At 34.6% G+C, this 19235-nt stretch overlaps 1 protein-coding gene across 4 annotated transcripts; it reads right to left on the bottom strand.

The window, feature by feature from the left end:
* Positions 1 to 5828: 5828 nt before the first annotated feature.
* Positions 5829 to 18287, bottom strand: b3gnt3.4 (UDP-GlcNAc:betaGal beta-1,3-N-acetylglucosaminyltransferase 3, tandem duplicate 4). 4 transcript variants are annotated; one of them, XM_056463958.1, is made up of 2 exons: positions 18150 to 18287; positions 5829 to 9550 (listed from the first exon to the last, which is right to left on the bottom strand). In XM_056463958.1, exon 2 carries the CDS (start codon positions 9540 to 9542, stop codon positions 8382 to 8384), a length of 1161 nt encoding a protein of 386 aa, XP_056319933.1. In that variant the 5' UTR covers positions 9543 to 9550; positions 18150 to 18287; the 3' UTR covers positions 5829 to 8381. The 4 variants fall into 4 exon arrangements, with proteins under 4 accessions (XP_056319933.1, XP_056319932.1, XP_056319934.1 ...); XM_056463957.1 differs by having other exon boundaries at positions 18155 to 18287; XM_056463959.1 differs by lacking the exon at positions 18150 to 18287 and adding an exon at positions 18068 to 18131.
* Between the last annotated feature and the right edge of the window lie 948 nt (positions 18288 to 19235).

Below are 19235 nucleotides of genomic sequence, written 5' to 3'. Positions count from 1 at the left end.
GGCACACTGGACCAGCTCTATACCCTCACCAGGGTGTTAAGGGGTTCATGGGAGTAGGCCCAACCAGTCCACATGTGTTTTGTGGACTTGTATACGATTTTGAGTTGCTCATGCTCAATACATTACAGTAATAAGTGTGTTAGGTTACTCTTTTCCAGTAATTGTGATAAATGAGGTGTTTAAACCAAAGCGGAAAATTTTTAAAGGAAAACAAGAGTTCTAAAATTAGGCTACTAACTTTTTTTTTAAATGCTCTGTAGCTTTTTTTTTTTTTGATAATAAGTATTACATATAACATGGAAATCAGAAATGGTCTACGTACCCGTATATATGCTCAAAGGCATAGAATAAAACAATAGGCTTTATGTAGCCTATTATTAATTTACATCAAATAATAGCTTATTTTAACGTCTAAAAAGCAGCAGCAGTGTTTTGTAAAAAAAAAATCATGTTATATAAAAAGTGAATATTAATATCAGGCCCACCCTTCACTGTCAAAGTCAAGAATTTGGCCCCTACATTTGTACCATTTTTGACTGCTATGCCATCATAAATTGTGAAAATAACCCATAGAAGAAAACTTTAAGACAAATAAATTTGTAATAATTTAAATGGGCACATTCTGACTGAGAAAATGAGCTGGCCAGTTTGTTATTTGCTTATAGGCTACAGTTTTTAACAGATTTATATATATTTTCAAATGATGAATCATAATAAATTAGTATTTTAAAAATAAGTATTCAAAAAATCTTTATTCAATATGTCTAATTTGAAAAATGCTAATCTCATAACATTAAAAAAACTAAAATAACTTACAATTTAAATGCATATTTGTAAAGAAATACTTCGTAGTAAAATACGAAAAAGCACTTTAATAAAATTATAGAAAATATTTTTGGTAGGCCTACATCAGAAAGTGTGGCAATGATCACATCTGACAAGCTAATCCAGCAAAGATTAGTGCTTAAAATGTCACTAGTATGCAGTATTTAAACCTCACAATTGACTAGCGAATCATTGCAAAAAAAGGTCCACTTTTTGAGAAAAAAGTACCACCTCTTTTAATAGGCTGGCTATGAACGTGAATGTCTTTTTTTATTCGTAATCTGTTTTAATCCCCAATATTACCGATGTAGGCCTACCGACGACCAGTAGTTTACACACATGCTTATAATTAAACCCAGTAATTACGCCTCAGCAGCTCAGCATGTTCGAACACATTTCCAAATACTCCAAGAACTCCACTTTAAAGTCCACTTTCCAATGGAACAATACTTCCCGGCAGTGATGTAAAACTTAAGTGTCCATGTTTTCTATTCTGGGAGTGTTCTATTTGCTTCCCGTCCTGTCCAGTCTGGGCCTGTTTCAGTAAGGAGGTTTAACTCAACAAGAGTTTAAACTTCAACTTTAGTTGATTTACCGAGAGATAAAAAAAAAAAATTCAAAAAAGTTTCAGAACAGCTGATCTGAGTTGGGTCAATTAACTTTGAGTAGACCAACTCAGAGTTAAGCGCGCACACCATGACTATAATAAGGCATTATCAATGGAGCGCAGATATTTCGAGTCACCATGGCAACGTATGAAAAAAAGAGATCAGCCTTTATTTCTCCAGTTGAACTTGATGTGCTCATGCAAAGTTATAGCAAACATGACCACATAATTTAAAAAGCAACACCACTGCATCAGTGAAACAGAGACAGTTAGTGTGGGAAAACAGCTGCTCAAGTATGCGTAAGTTTACATTCAAAGTATTTAAATATTTAAGTATAATAAATTAGTAATGTAATGTGTGACATTTATAAAATTTTTACCTGAAAAAGTGGAGAATTGGCCGTAATTTTGAGGTTATTTCGGATGTAATTGCATTAAATTACATAAAATAGGCTTCTGCATAGTTTCTACAACTAATCTGACAAATCAAGAATGCAGTTAACCTTAACTCAATGTTCAGTGGAAATGCTTAATTTAAGGTTCCCACTTTTACACACGTTGATCAGTTTTAATAGATTTAAAATAGCACTTGTGTCTGCCTTTTTTTAATCAATCAAGTGATAGAGGTTGATATGACATTTAAAATGTAAGCAGAACTAAAAAATAGTTTTTTGAAGGAATAATAATTTCAATAATCTAGTTACAGTACATGTCGAAGGTCAGTGAATTTAAGATAATTATTTATTTAAAAAGGACAAGCCATTCTTGTACGTGACTTTGTTCTTTGTGTGACTAAAATCTAGGCAATAGCTATGTTTCCATCCAAAAATAATAATTAATTTTTATGTTCAAAACTGGAATATCGCATTAAAGATATGCGAATAAAGCAGCGTTTCCATTTAATGAGTCAAAGAGAACAAAATCAAGAACAGACACTCTTGACACGTTTTAGACGCTCTGGAGGTAATTAATATTATAATAACAATAATACTAAAAAGGTTAAGGTGTTTAAGAATGACCAAAACAACATTTCAGATGTTTTACAATGTGCTCAGCCTGCTGATTTATCCATTCACACACATTTTTAACACCAAATGATCTCTTATAACAAACCTTTTTTTATGCGCATACTGGAAATTGTTCGGTAAAATTGTTTCCATCACCGTTTATGCGCATCTTTTCTTAACAAATAAAAGTTTGTCCTACTCTGTTATGCGCTTGATTTTTATGCGTATTGTCAAAAGTTATGTGCATCATGACGTTTCCTTCAATCGTTTTTTATGCACATCTCCAAAATGAGCATTAAAATAGGTGGGTGGAAAGGCCAACAGAAACTCCGAGTTTAGAGAATAAAACATGCTCCTGACCAGGTGGAAACTTGATGGAAAAGATAAAACTGGCCATTTGGAAATTTCTTCTATAATTACCCTAGCTTTTTTCAGGCTCCCAGGTGTTAGTTATCTTATTTGTATGGTGATGAATAAGTTGTAATAACAAAAAACAAGAGGAGCCTGAAAAAAATGCTCAATTTAAAAGAGAATTTCAGATAGCATTTTGAGGTTTTTTTGTGTATATATTATAATTGTTGTTGTTATTATTATGTTATTGTAATATATATCATAAGGTTAATTCTGTAACCTTCTATTTGTTAATTTATAAAGTAGGAATGTTACAGAATGTTAAGCCTATGTGATTAGTGTTGGAATATAGCTCTAAAATTTCATGCATGTTCAATACAAACTCAGGAGGCAGAGATCAATGTCAAAAGTATTAGTAATTTATTAAGGACAAATGAATAATTCGATTAGGGCCCTGTGTCACACAGATATGTTCTATCAGTAATACAATGCTATCTGAGAAGGCATATCATAAAACATTGTCTGCATACAATCCTCGGAACTAAAGACCCATTTTATAATCACAGAAGAAGCGGGTTTTCTCCCTGTCAGCTTTTCTGCACTGTCTGTAGTTCTGTGGAATGTTTTTTTATGGCTATAGAGGAAGTGTCCTTTTGTGTTATCTCATTGGTGTAGCATGCAAAATGTAAAAAAAACTGTCTGAAATAACAGTCCATGGACCATGTCAATGCAATCATTGTAATGTTAACATAATTTGCTTATAACTTACCAAGGAAAATGCTGAGATCGATTAAGACCAGCTGCGCAGTAATTTCTAATAATGAAGTGCAACAGTCCTAAATGGTTCATGGTAAAAGTAATTATTTCACCATATTTAAACAGAAGCTGTTTGAAACTATGTATACACAGAGTAGAAGCCAGAACTAGATCATAATTTAACATGTATAACACCATTATAAAGCACCATTACTTCACATCTCATCGCTCCTTCCTCCCTTTGACCTTAGATTAACATTTATGTTGATCCTGGAACATCATTCCTGTTTAAAATCCATGCCTTATCTCTAAACCTATTACCCTGTAACTGTAAATTATTTTCAAAATCGAAGGGGATTAATATTTGAATAACAATGATGTATACTCACATAGCCCTAACTGTAAGCCTAAACTTAACATGAACTCTAAAATTATCCTTTAAATCTATCTGGTTGGCTGTTTTTAAATGTTGTTCTAGGATCAACACAGGTGTTGATCCAGGAAAATATTCTAATTGGTGAAACCTCACTAACCAGGAAGAAGGTTAGTTATTTCATAGTGTGATTTTACCTAAGCAGGACATGTTCCTGGATCAACATAGACATCTACGCCACATAAAAAAAAAAACAAATCATATATTTTATCTCTCTTAAATATCTCTCCCTTCTTTTATCTCTTCCCAGTACTGGGTTGCAGCAGGAAAGGCATCTGCTGTGTAAAACATATGCCGTAATAGTTGGTGGTTCATTCCGCTGTGGCGATCTTTGATAAATAAGGGAATAAAGCTGCGGTCACACTTGACTTTTCTTCCCATAGACTTCCATTCATACGCACGCGAATGCGTCAGACCGGAAACGCAGGGTCATGCGTCAAGTTTCGCAGGTTACTGAGGTGCAAAGTTCAAGCTTGGTGAACTCTGACCTGCGAAATCGCATCACTTGACTGCGTGAGACCAATCGAGGATCAAAACACGACCTCTCTGAACAGAAATTTAAAACATGGAGCAATCGCTCGCTTTTTTAAACGTCTAATCATCTTGTTTAATCCTGCCCCTTTTCGCAGCGCAGTACGACAGAATTTCGCACACACAAAGCCCAGTGGGACCGTAGCTTAAGCCAAAGGAAAATGAATGCACTTTCCCGTACAATTTAACTTTAGACTTTTTTAATGCTAATGATTGGAAAATATATGTAAACGGTGTAGAACATGAAGTAACTGTAAAACACAGCAAAACTAACGTGATTAATCTTGTTAGCCTGCTTTGAAGCAGGTTAGCTGCAAAAAAAAAATCTATTTATTAGTTTCATAATAATAATATAATAATAAAACCGAGTCAAATAACTGAGTCAAGGTTTAATTAATCCAGAATATCTTAAAAATCTCAGCTTAATACCTTATCTTCAATTTGTACCCAACCGGTTTTATCTGCATCATTGATTCTGCTATCAATCCCGTGATCTGTTTATTAATGCCATGAATGTGCATCCTGGCTATCTACACCAGGCTTGACATAGCAGCATTTGGCATTTTCTGTTTTTCTGCCTTTCATAATTCTACTTTTGTGCAATATCCCTCTGCTAGGGGTAAAATGTAAACAGAATAATCCTGTAGGGTCATTTGTAGAGGATGTTACATTCTGGATGTTATCATATTAGGATCACTTTTTTTTTACAATACATTTAGCTAAAACTAATTAATATATAAAGAGGAGAAAGACAACTGTTGGATTGAGTCTGAACCAAAGATTTACAATCCAAACAAAAGCAAACCATAATGCACGAGGAACTAAGCACAATAAAAGAGGTACTACATCCAAACACCAGATAATGACTGACCTTCAACAACAGAAACACACAGATTTATATACAGGGAGAACAAAGGGTTAAACAAGGGGATGGAGACCACAAATCACAGGGGAACTAAGTGGGGTAACCATGGGGACTAAGGAGAGCACAGGGTAAAGGAAATAACACATGAAATGAACATGAAACATGGGAACTTAACTACAAGAGAGGCTCGTGAATATTTTATTATAAGTGTATATTTGTTGCTTCCTTTTAGCATCTGTTAAAGCATCTTGGAGCTGGAACTTTTAGACTTAACAAGAAGACACTTTAGCAAATATATCACTATTTGAACTTGCAAGGAAGATGCTGCAATTTGGACTGTGTAAATCCCCCACTGATATCTATCAGATTCAATAGCACACTGCACTATTTGCACATATTTTTACTGTCAGCATCAAATAATTTGCAGTAATTCCACACCTTTGTTAAACTGAATTCACTGAAAGAGATCATTTTATTATCAGAACTATTATAATAATAGAAAAATAAATCCACTTTCTGCTATTGATGTCTATTATTGGTTGATTAGGTACAATGAATGACTTTTCTTTGATGTTGTCCTGTAACTTAAACTGAGCGAGGAATTGATGATTTGATCTAGTGACTTGTTTTTTATAAAACCCTGTTAAGGCTCAAAATAATATGACATTCGTGAATGAAAGCTTTTGTTTAAGTGGTTTAATTATTGATTCTTTATGTCTAGATAATCTATGAGCTCTGATTTCTGGTTTTGCAGGTTGTGCACTTTTACTTCAAGGAAACACAATAAATGCATTTTGCTTTCCTATTTAATTTCCATATTAAAAATATATATTCTTTTGGGGTTTTTTTTTCAGATAATGGCATTATTCTGTAATCCATTGTAAAAAGTCAAATGTACACTCACTGGCCACTTTTTAATAGGTACACCTGTCCAACTGCTTGTTACCGCAAATTTATAATCAGCCAATCACATGGCAGCAACTCAATGCATTTAGGCATGTAGACATGGTCAAGACAATCTGCTGCAGTTTAAACTGAGCATCAGAATGAAGAAGAAAGGTGATTCAAGTGACTTTGAACATGGCACTGGTCCGTTTTTGGGCCAGACAGGCTGGTCTGAGTATTTCAGAAACTGCTGTTCTACTGGGATTTTCTTGGATTACTATCTCTAGGATTTACAGATAAATTACAGATAATTTACAGATAATGATGTCAGGGGAGAAGGGCCAGACTGGTACCAGCTGACAGAAAGGTAACAGTAACTCAAATAACCACTCATTACAACTGAAGTATACAGAAGAACATCTCTGAACGCACAACATGTCAAACCTTGAGGCGGATGGGCTACAGCAGCAGAAGACCACACCAGGTGCCACTCTTGTTAGCTAAGAACAGGAGACTGAGGCTACAATTCACACAGGCTCAATAAAACTGGACAACAGAAGATTGAAAAAACGTTGCCTGGTCTGATGAGTCGATTTCTGCTGCGACATTCGAATGGTAGGGTCAGAATTTGGCATCAACAACTTGAAAGCATGAATCCATCCTGCCTTGTATCACGTTTCAGGCTGGTGGTGTAATGATGTGGGGGATATTTTCTTGGCATACTTTGGGCCTATTAGTACCAATTGAGCATCGTGTCAACGCTATAGCCTACCTGAGTATTGCTCAATCCAATAGAGCACCTCTGGGATGGATGTGCAGCTGACAAATCTGCAGCGACTGCGTGATGCTATAATGTCAATATGAACAAAAATCTCTGAAGAATATTTCCAGTACCTTGTTGAATCTATGCCACAAAGGATTAAGGCAGTTTTTAAGGCAAAAGGGAGTGCAACCTGGTACTAGTAAGGTGTACCTAATAAAGTGACCAGTGAGTGTATATGTCTATACATAAATCCCACAAAAAGAAAGAATAAAAAGTTGTGAAAAAAACTGCTACAAAGAAGACATTTGCTTGGTTATTAAATGTAAGATAGGTACAATAACTAATAAGATAATTTGTGCAAAAATAATCCTTCAGAACACCATATTTACCAGCATATTAATAACAAGCATTAACAAAGCTAAACACAGACAGCACAAACAAACGTGAATATTAAATTAGGAAAATAATCACCTTTACAGTTTACAGACATTTGACATTGGAAATCTGCAACACAACACAAATATCCCCACATTGTACAATCTTTGAGATTCATCTATGTTGTATAGTGCATGTCTTCATATAATAAAATCGCATGTGATAAAATCTTAAAGTGAAAAAAGGATTAATTCATTGATAATTCTACATTGGGCACAGCTTGTTATGGGTGCTGGAGTTATCTGTGTGTCACTTAATCTGCATTTCATAATGCCAATAAAACGAAGACTGTAAACATACTTAATAATCATTTTATAATTTAAAAACACGCACATGGTCCAGATTGCCTATTTAATTAATTTGATTTGTAATTCACAGTTTAATAATAATAAAATTGGTGAATCTGTTCAATCCAGAAGGACTTGAATAATCAAAGACTTCGATTCAGTTTCTAAATGGAGCTGACAGTACCTTTCTATTTGTTTATTTAGCAGGTTGCAGTTGCAAATGTAACAAAATTTGTGGAAATGTTTAGAGTAACAGTATTGTCTACATATAATATACAGTAAACATAAACCTAAACAGTAAACATAACAGTAACCATAAACAGTAAACATAACCCCCCCGAAAAGGTTAGAAAAAATCCTGAAATAATATCAAATGTCACCGCTTTTGTACGCTAACTTTGACAGCTTTGTACCTTATTTCTGAGAGATTTTATACTGAAAGCACTCTTTGATTATTCAAAACAAACATAAGTCCTATAAAGAACACAATAAATATCGCTGTGAAAGAATCAACCACCCAATTAAAGTGCAAAAGTCAACCTCATTCGGAAAAGGCATTCATTTTTTTCATTACTTAAAAAAATCCTGATCATATTGAATCCAGCAAGCTATTATATTTCCCTTTGCAAAAAGTCTTCACACACCCTGCTCTTTTGTTCTATTGACATTGATCTTTCCGCATTGCAAATCTGGGTTTTGTATTTCATTCCACATCACAAAAATCATGTGTGGCAGAAATCTGTGGACTAAAATTATTTCTCTGTAATAACAAGGGTCAAATTTGTCGACATTTTCAGCTGGAACATTCAAACCAGCAGTCCTTACACCAAAATGAGATGTAGGTTTGAGGCCGGCCTTTTCCAGACACATTCCCATGTAAACGTCATCAATGGGTAGCAGAATTACAGAGTGAGACATGTTGTAGATCGTTCTGGCTGTGAAGCCGGACAGTAGAAAGCCTCCTCCACCACAATATGGAGGATATCTCTCAGACTCCTGTATCTGAACCGGGACATAGTATTTACTTGAAGGGTTTCTTATAGGCCCTACATTCTGGATGAGGTGCCCAGTAAAGAGATGTCTACTTCCATCATTGTTTTCTTGACCCTGGAGATACTCGATCATGTTAAATGTATTGGCAAAAATGTCATCATCTCCATTTAAAAGGAATCTGGCGTGTGGGCACCTTCTGTCCATCCACTCTAAGAAAAGGATCTGCTTCAGTGTAAGGTTGAAGAATGAATCATTGAAGTCCCATTGTAAAATGTCCTTATTCTCATTGTTCTCCAGCTTCAGTAGCCTATTCAGCCTGCGTTTCTCAAAGCCACTTCTAGTTGTGCCGATTATGAAGACTCGACGGATACACACACCTTTGTGCAGTCTCTCCTCAGCCCATGTTTTCCGCAGAACTTCTCTGCGATCGTAGTTCTCTGGAGAGCTCTTGATGACCAGCAGGAGGAAGACATCTGCAGACCTATGAGCTCCACCACACTTATTAGGCACATCGAGAAGCATGGGAAAACTCTTACAGTTTTGGTAAAGCAGAAAGTCTTTGATATGATCTGGCAGAGCAGAAAATTCAGTAAGATTATAAGCTGACATATTCAGCTCACAACGTGAAGACGATGGCTGAAGAGTTTCAGTTCTGGAAAAATCTGTTAGGTCATGAAGTTTTTCATGCTTTTCTCTGCCATTTGCTTTCACTTCTTCTTTAGAGTCATTTTTGTTTATGATAATGAGCAGGCACACAACACCAGTTAGAAATAACGCTATCATGTCCACTGTTTTCTTTTTCATCTTTGCACCTGTTGATGAACAGAGACACAATTGACAGTATTGTTAGTCACAAAAACACAGGGCACTCAACAAAGACATTTGTGCATTTTGCTTTAAATGATGCAGTATACACACACAAAATGGACACTATGTACTCATCTGTGCAATGTATGAATAGAATTTTAATGGTCATTTTACCATTTGACATTTTCAAATCATATGCCAACTATGTAATTTAATTAGCAAGAATTGAGTGCATGAAGTTTTGTTTGTTAAAATGGAACGCTTTCATGTGGAACACAAAATAATAGTGTTTTTATACTTTTTATTTTATACTTTTAAGAGTATTTTTGCTGTCATTTCTTCTTATTTGAAATATCTGCTTTGCATTTACAAGTTTGTTACTATATAAAGTCAAAATTATTAGCCTCCATGTAAATGTTTAATTCTTTTACAAATTTTCCAATGTTGCTTCATGCTTCATTTTAACACAATTTTAAAACAATATTTTTGATGACTAATGTCTAATGACTCATTTCTTTTGTCTTTGCTGTGTTGGCAGTGCGTAATATTTTTCCTATTATTTTGCAAGATACTATCAGCTTAAAATGCAATTTAAAGAATTAACAGGGTTATTACGTTAACTAGGCAGGTTGAGATGATTGGAAAGATCATTGGATAAGGGGTTTGTTGTGTAGACAATCAAAAAATAATATTTTTATTAAGGGGGCTAATATTGACCATAAAATTGTTTTAAAAATTTTAATGACTGCTGTTATTTCAGCCAAACTGAAGCTGCGGTCACACTAGAGTTTAGTTCACAAGATGATTAGACATTTAAAAAAGTGAGCGATTGGTATATATTTTAAATTCCTGTTCAGAGAAGTCATGTTTTGATTCTTGATTGGTCTTACACAATCAAGTGATGCCATTTCGCATGTCAGAGTTTACCAAGCTTGAACTTTCCAACTCGGCGATCTGCGAAACTTGAGCTTGCGTTTCCCGTCTGACGCATTTGCGTGCGTATGTATGGAAGTCTAAGGGGAGAAAAGTCCAGTGTAACCGCAGCATAAAAGTAACGTTTATTTATAAACTAATCTAGATCACGTGCTTATGATTGTTTATGGCTGGTCCCAAATTATCCAATTTATGATTCACCAATCAGATGATTCCTAAGACTCCATAAATAACCTAAGTTCCACACCATAGTCATATTCATTTTAAAGAATCCCTCCCTTCCTCCCCTACTCCTCCTTTCCTAGATGGACAGCACGGCGGCCCAGTGGTTAGCACTGTTGCCCCACAGAAAGAATGTCACTGATTCTAGTCCTTACCAAGCCAGTCAACGTTTCTGTGCGGAGTTCACATGTTTAGGGTTTCCCCCGGTTTACTCCCACCATCCAAAAACATGCAACTTAAGTTAATTGACTAATCCAAATTCGCACTATAGACGTGCTCCTAGTATGTAGTTATATCTTCATAACAATTCCTAATTGCTCAATAGCTTCCAACAGCAGGGGAGTTCTCGAGATCTACCTAAGCTCAAACTCCCCTCTCGCCTTGCAAACGGGAGAGAGCCCCGGGCTCGAGGATCTCATAAGCTCAGGGCTCCTGGGACAACATGCCAAACACACTTATAATCAATCATCAGCTACGTGTGAACTCTTGAAAACAGACTTTCCGCAGAAATGAAATTGTCCTTGCTCAGTTAAACATCCCTTCAATTAAAATGTCATTTAAAAAAAAACATTTGAACATTTGAGTAAACATTTGACTGGAGGGCTATTAATATTGACTTCAATTATATATATTCATTTTCTTACTTGTATTCATTGCTAAAAAAATGGCTTTAGGAATATTGAAGCTCAACATTAAGTTTATAGTGCATTTTACATTCCTCAAGATAAGCAGTATTTCCAGTCATGCAAATTTAAATAAAGCATTCCTGTTTAAGCTTATCTCTGCTTATTGCTAGTTTTAGTAGTGCTTATATTCCATTAGTGTTTGTTTTCATGCAGTTAAAGAAGAAAATTGGCACGCTGCCACTTTAGCTCTCAAAAACCAATTTAATATGACTTATTGGCATATTACAGTTGTTTTTGAGAGCTGAAGTGGCAGCGTGCTGATTTTCTTACTTTTTCCATTGTGTCTACCTTGATCGAGCACCTGCCTTTAATTATGTTTTGGATGTGCGCACACTGATGTTTTTCATGTTTTCTTACCGTAAATATCTAATATTCACATTATATACTGTATTCACCTTCATTTACAATACCAATGACTAATCAACTGATGGGGTATTGTGGGATTATGTTTATCCTATTTATCAGAAAACTGAAGCATACTCTCAGAAATACAAGTGTAAAATTTGTTACTTGGGTGGTATTTTCCAATAGGTACACTTTTGTTTGCTTTAGTTACTATTATGTACAGGTACCTTTGAAAGTATACCCCAGCTTTTTGTTCAGGCCAGGGCCAATCGGGGTCAAAGGGAGGGCCAAGATCCTTGTCAAAATGAATTAAAACAATGGCTATAAGTTTCAGACCTGAAACAAAAGTGAATCAAATACATAGTTGCATTAAAAATGGCTTAAAGTTATGGATCTTTGAACTTAAATTGATAAAATATGGTTCAAATCTTACATTGGTTTATATTATTCCTCTATTATTATATGAAAATATGGCCACTATAGAGAAACCTGTTGATTTGTGATGATAAAAGACTAAGTGCATCTGTTCACACTGATTTCAAATTTAATGGGCCCCTCATAATACCTCATAAGATACCCAAAAGTCTTTTTTTTAGAGAATCAAACTGCATTCACCTTGTGCATTTAAAAATCCTTTAATACACATCAAGACATTGATCACCTAGCTGATTCCATGGTCATAAGTTCTAGACAATTTAAAACTAGCTCGTATGAGAGTGATTGTGTGTGTTTGCATGTAAATTATACTAGCATATCTAATAAGCGCACATTGCAGTCCTCAAGATCACACAGAGCAATGAAGATTATGTTTATTGAGTTACTATGGTTACAACTAAACGGTTATCAAAACTGACTGGAACTGTAGCTGGGTATTAAAAGATTTTATTGCACACCTTCCTGCCAATGAAACCAAGAATTTCAGCAGACCGTGGAATAATCAAAAATTTGGTAACTTACTACGGATGCAGTAATATGCATTAAACAATGCTTAACTAATGTCATATAATTATAGTTTAATATATGACTTATGCAAAGCTAAACTTTTTATTAATGATTAGGGAAGAGCGGGGGGCAGTTGCAACTAGACTTATTCCTCCATTCATGAATGAGCTAGAGTACTGATATTCATACTACATATTCTCAGTTAAACCCTTCCTCAATCTGACATTAGCCTTATGCGACCATTGCTTTAGCATAAAACAAATTTTTAAGGTTAAAATAAATTTTTTAATGTTTATTTCTCATTCTGTCTAATCTGTTTTGTAAAACATTATTCATTGTGTAATTTAAATCACTGTTTTCTTAGCTTCAAATAGGAATAACAATCAAGTGTTAAAACTATTGCATCTAGAAAGTTTCATCATGGTTGACAGAGTTGAGACAATTGCAATGCTGTTGCTATTGTCCCCCATCATAACATTCATTTAAAAGCTTGTCATGTTAAGAGTGTACAATTTTAATTCCTTTACAAATTTCAAAGAATTAATTATTTGATTAAATCATTTCAACATTCAAAGAAGTGGTTTAGTAAATGAAAATCAGACTGATGTCAATGTCCAGCCTAAAATCAACCAAATAACAATGTCTAATGATTTTACAGCTTGACGTTGTGTGGACGTTTCCACTATGACGTCTATCAGACATTGGGTTTTGGTTGCCATACCTGACAAATAAACATCAGTATTTGACGTCAATACGATATTGGTTCATGATGTTGGTCACTTTCCAATACAACCAAAAATTAACCAAATATCAATGTCCTTGTTATTGGAGATCAAAATCTAACCTAATATTAGGTTATTATGGTCTTTAGGCATTGTGTGCCTGCTGGGTAGATCTTCAGCAAAAATATTTTTGTTCAGATTTTTTGTAGGCCTGATTTAGTGTTTTTTTGATTTAGTGGCTAGTTCATATGAAATCGTATGATCTAGTTTGTACAATTTAGTATGATTTGCTTATCCCTCGATGATGGTTGGGTTTAGGGGTGGGGTTGGGTGCCACGCATCCTTTTAAAAATCATACATTTTCTGTATGACTGAATTCGAATTCGTATGAATTAGCCACTAGACTGACAAAACATAAAATAGTTACGTTTCCTCGCGAGATCAGACTGGATATTCAAGTTAAAATGGTGCAACTTAACTGGAGTTATAAACTGTCTACTCGGCCATTTATATTGAAGCAATCTAAAATGCGTGTTTGTTGTCTGAGTTTGGGCTTTTAAACAAGCTTTTTTGCCACTCTTCCTCTGTTATATCAACCTGCAGGTCAGACCACCAAGCTTGAAGTCTGTCATTAAATGACTTTTTTTTATTTGTCCACCAACTGTTTATATTAAACAGATACCTGGCCTCAACCTTTTAAACAGTTCAGTGTGACGAGTCTGCTTACAGACAGGAGGTTAAGGAGCTGGCTGTCTGATGAAGTCACAACAACCTGGAGCTCAACACGCGTCAAAACAGTGGAGATGACAGTGGACTTAAGGAGAAAACCCCCTGCTCTCCCCCCACTAAGCAACAAGGACAGCATTGTGGCAGGAGTGAAGTCATTCAGGTTCCTGGGCACCACCATCACCCAGGACCTGAAGTGGGACAATCACATTGACTCCATTGTCAAAAAAGCTCAACAGATGCTGTACTTCCTTAGTCAGCTGCCAATCTTCTAAAGGTGCTGCTGAAACAGGTCTACACTTCCATCCTTGAATCAGTCATCTGCATGTCAATAACTGTCTGGTTTAGCTCAGCTACCAAATCTGACCTCTGAAGACTACATTGGATAGTTCGGACTGCTGAGCGAATCACTGGTACAACACTCCCTACTCTCCAAGAACAATGTACTTATCCAGAGCGAGCAGAAGGGCTGCCAAAATCACTCTGGACCCCTCACACACAGCACACTGCCTCTTTGAACTTTTACCTTCTGGTCGACGCTACAGAGCACTGCGTGCCAGAACAGCCTGACACAGAAACAGTTTCTTCCTTCAAACAATCCATCTCATGAACACTTTATTGTAGTAATTGTGGAACAAACATCACTACTTTTTATACACACATATATATATACTTAATTACTTAACATACTTTACATGCCAATTTGCATATAACAGTTGCAATTATAACGTTGCATATTGTAATAAACCTGTACAATTTATATATTTGCATTCACTATTTACTTCTATTTTTAAAATATATTTATTATTATCTGTTTTTTGTCCTGTCTCTGTCATTCTGTTGCACTGTAGAAGCTCTGTCACGAAAATGAATTCCTCATATGTGTGAACATACCTGGCAATAAAGCTCTTTCTGATTCTGATTGTAATATTTTGCAAACTAGAAAGAAGGGGTTCAGCCAAGCGTTGACCTTGTCTTGCCATAATAAAAAAGCATAAAGTTTCCTTAGTCATAGAGATCAGACACCTTGCTAATACCTTGAGTTGACCAAGCCTGGATTGCCTCTACCAGGATGAAAATTTTCATTATTCAATTCAATTCAATTCACCTTTATTTGTATAGCGCTTTTATAATGTAGATTGTGTCAAAGCAGCTTCACATAAAAGGTCATAGTAAATTGGAACAGTGTAGTTCAGTTTTAAGTGTTTAAATTCAGTTCAGTTTAGCTCTTCTCAAAAACAGATGAGAAATGCGAGAGTTGTGATAATCCACTTAAGAGCCTCAAACCAAACTACTATAGTATTTCTGATAAATGAATGTTTAGTATATTTTTATTAACTTATTTAGTATCTGCTGAACACAAATATAAATTCAAATGGATTGGAATTGAGTGGGCCTCTATAGAAATACAGGTGGGGGTTACAATTTCTCAAAATAGAACATTTCCGCTCTGAGCGGCCCAGTGAAACCATTTTAAGTTTGGTAGGTTTAATGCCCCTCTCTCACAAGGCAAATCTAGCAAGGACAGCCTGATAAGTGGGTGTTTGTTTTTCCAGATGAAGTTGATAAACGTTTTTCTTTTCATTAGAGGGATAGTTTGAAAAGGATATAGAGCAATTCCGTGTCAAAAGTTTTCACCAAAATAGTAAAACGGTTTCTTTTTTGTGTAGACTTGTATTTTACAGTACTTTCAAAATACTCAAAAATGTCTCTGTCAATGTTTTCAAGCAATTATATTTGATTTACTAAAGTCACACAAGTGGCAATTTCACATCTGTCACATCCATAACAAAACTTTTCCCATGTGAATGCAAAAATGTTAAATAAAATCATTGATTTTAGTTCTATAGTGAGCCAACTCCTATCCTTTTGATTAGTATTGTTTCTTTTGGATTGTGCAGTTTAATTGACAGAATTACTACAAATTATGTTGTTTACTGTGAATTTACTAACTTTTTTTGCTCACATCCATAACGCATGTTTATTTTCCTCATTTCAAATCTAAAAAATGTTCACAGATTGATATTTTTCTGATCCCATAACTCTGTTGTTTTGAAAAATATAAACAGATGTTTCAATATGTTAACATATACTTTCTATGTGATTTTATGTTTTGAATTTTTACTCCAAATGGATAGTTATATTATATTAGTTAATATAAAAAATGGATAATTGGGTTAATAATAACAAGACCACTCAGAGAGTTTTGTCCATCTAAATATTCAATAGACCTGTTATAGTTTCTGATATAGACCTGTAATTTGCTCATACAATTTCATTCACAGTTGGTGTAGTTTTGATCCTAAGATAAGTAAAACTATCCTGTGAAACAGTAAAAGGTGACTAAACTGGGGGAAGTATTTCTGCTTTATGGAGGAATAATCACAGTTTTAGAATTATTGATTTATACCCTGAGAATTCACCAAATGTTTCATCAATTTAGTACTGGAAGGACAGACTGGAGTAAAATATAATTATATCATCTACCAGGACCGTAGTCAGCCTATTAAAAGGAATGGTTCTTATTTCTCAAAACGTGGACCTGTTTGCAATTATTCACCTCATTTTCTATTAAATACTGCATTTTTAGGACATTTTAAGCACTAATTTTTGCTGGATTAGCTTGTCAGTTAGCATAAGCACACTTTTTGATGCAACAAAAATTTGTCTTACATTTTTGTCTTTGTGCTTACCATACTATTTTATGTTTACAAAAATGTATGTTTATTTACAAATGTGCATTAAGTTATTACAGTTTTATAAATAATGTAATGAGATTACAATTTTAAATAAAAAAATTTGAAAAAATATGAAAAAAGAATTTATTTAAATGCTAATATATTATTAAATTTGTCTTAAAGTCTTCTTCTATTGATAATTTTCGCAATTTATGGCATACTGTCTAAAATGAGACAAATGAGCTCATATAGGGGTCAAATTCTGGACTTTGTCAGTAGGGGGGTGGGTCTTTCGAACCCCCCTGGCTATGGGCCTGTCTGCATATAATGACACACAATGTTCTAAAGAGCCATTTGTGAATGTAGACTATTAGTTAATACTATAGGTCTATGTTATTAGACAATTAATACATTGGCACACACATTTAACTAATTTATTGTTTTCTTAATCTATGATTCGGAATGATATTTAGCCCAATAAATGGTTTAGTTCTTCGTTAGTCATACATCTGTGTATTAGTTAAGCATTATTTAATGTATATTAGTTCCAAGATATTCTAAAGTTTTACCGAAAATTCTTACATTTATTGTTCATGTATTGTCATAGTAAACTTTAAGTGGAAAAAGCAATATGCTATATTGGAAACAGCAATTTAATTGATCATTTTATATTGGTGATAAAGAATGAACCATTTTGATCGAACATGAATATGTCAATGATATTAAACATTAGGATAACATCAAGCGAGCTGTGCAAGTATTAGCTATGAACAGGTTTATTTAGCTGCGTGAAACCGATTTGAATTTGCTTAGTAGATAAATTAATTAACCATTTGCCCTGAAAATACATTTTAATTAAAATTATTTTCTCACATCGTATAAATACTGATCAAATAATAATTTAACTGCTTTGTTTGAGATCGACTGGCAGCAAAAGGAGGAAGTTAAGCAAAAAAATGCAGTTTGACGTCAAATTTTGTTCAAACTCATATTTGATTTATGATTGTTATCCTCAGAAGAGGTCTGTTAATTTTCTCTCAAACCTTACATCAAATTATTAGTTATTTATTTTATTATTATCTGACCCCATTAGCTCTAATAAACGCTCTTAACCAACCCGTTATGTTCAACAACTTGGCTAATACACGCGAGAATCATATACAACATTTTATATCGCAAAACTTTCATTGTGTTGCCACACTGACACAAAGCTCGTTTTTAAACAAGAAACACAAATTGAACGCAGTTGTTTGCTATTTTCATCTTACCTTTGGATCAAAATAAATCAAAGTAATCTGCTGTGTGATCTAACGTAAACCTCAAAACGAACCAGAAATAAAGCACATATACCTTACCTGACTGTTAACTCGCTTCATGCGGTAACGTCGACACAAATATTGATTCTGTCAATGTGGAAATGCGCTTCAGTGACCATATGCGCCCTGCTGATAACAGCTCAAACTCCCTCCTATAATGAGCCACTGTGGTACAACTCTCAATGGAAACCGAAAACTTGTGACTGAAGCTGGGTTACAAAACCTGACGTGCTAACTACATAGTCGTCACCATAACGTAATCTTCAATTTGTTGAAAAGTGTAACATGCAACGAGTTTTACAAAGCAACTAATTTATTAATCCTTTTTGTAATAGAGTAAATATCTCTACTAACTCTTATACTAGTGATTTTATTATATGGAGTGATTTTTTTATATTCTGTGTTTTATTATATGATGATTTTTCCAATAAAAAACAACTGCTCTGCGCATCAAGAGTAATATAAAACACTAAGCACGTTATTATGAAATATACACATATTTGCCCAAGGACAGTACAACATAATCCGCAATAAAGTGATTTTACAGAGTGTATAACCTCACTGTGTCAGCATGTTATGTTGGTTCTAGAACAATTCTGTTGACTCTGCAACATGTGGAACTCTTTGAAATGTGTTTCATCTAATGTTTAAAAGGGAGGATGGTTTTAGATTAAAGGAATGAGGACTTGAAACAGGACATGTCGTAAAAAAACAAAACAACTGACCATGTAACGGAAGTTGTTAACTGAAGGTCAATAGAGAAAATGGTACACTTAATATACAGATACACTGTTGTTGTGTCACTTGCCTACAAATCCAATATGTTTGCTTTATATTTTAAAGTGACTATATATTTAATCAAAGGTTTCAGGGCAGAAAAGGCACAACTGACACTATTGTCAACAGTGTGGTATGACACACGAAGTGCAGCTATCTGTTGGTTAATATGGTGAAGTCATCAAAAGTTACCACAAAACATCTGTTCACAAGAGCATGTTCATTTTAAGCATTGTGTCAAATGTGATACCATTTTGTCATCTGACATTTTAAATGCTTAAATTCTTTAAAGTCAAATAAGATTTTGGGTGTTAGCAGGGGCGTAGCAACTGGGGGGGGACAG

This window comes from Danio aesculapii, chromosome 8 (genome assembly GCF_903798145.1).
Source record: "Danio aesculapii chromosome 8, fDanAes4.1, whole genome shotgun sequence".
Taxonomy (NCBI): Eukaryota; Metazoa; Chordata; class Actinopteri; order Cypriniformes; family Danionidae; genus Danio; species Danio aesculapii.
This window is presented reverse-complemented; position numbering and strand designations above follow the sequence as displayed.

Excerpts from the sequence above, each read along its gene's own strand:
- b3gnt3.4 (XM_056463958.1), bottom strand. The coding sequence starts at position 9,542 with ATGAAAAAGAAAACAGTGGACATGATAGCGTTATTTCTAACTGGTGTT.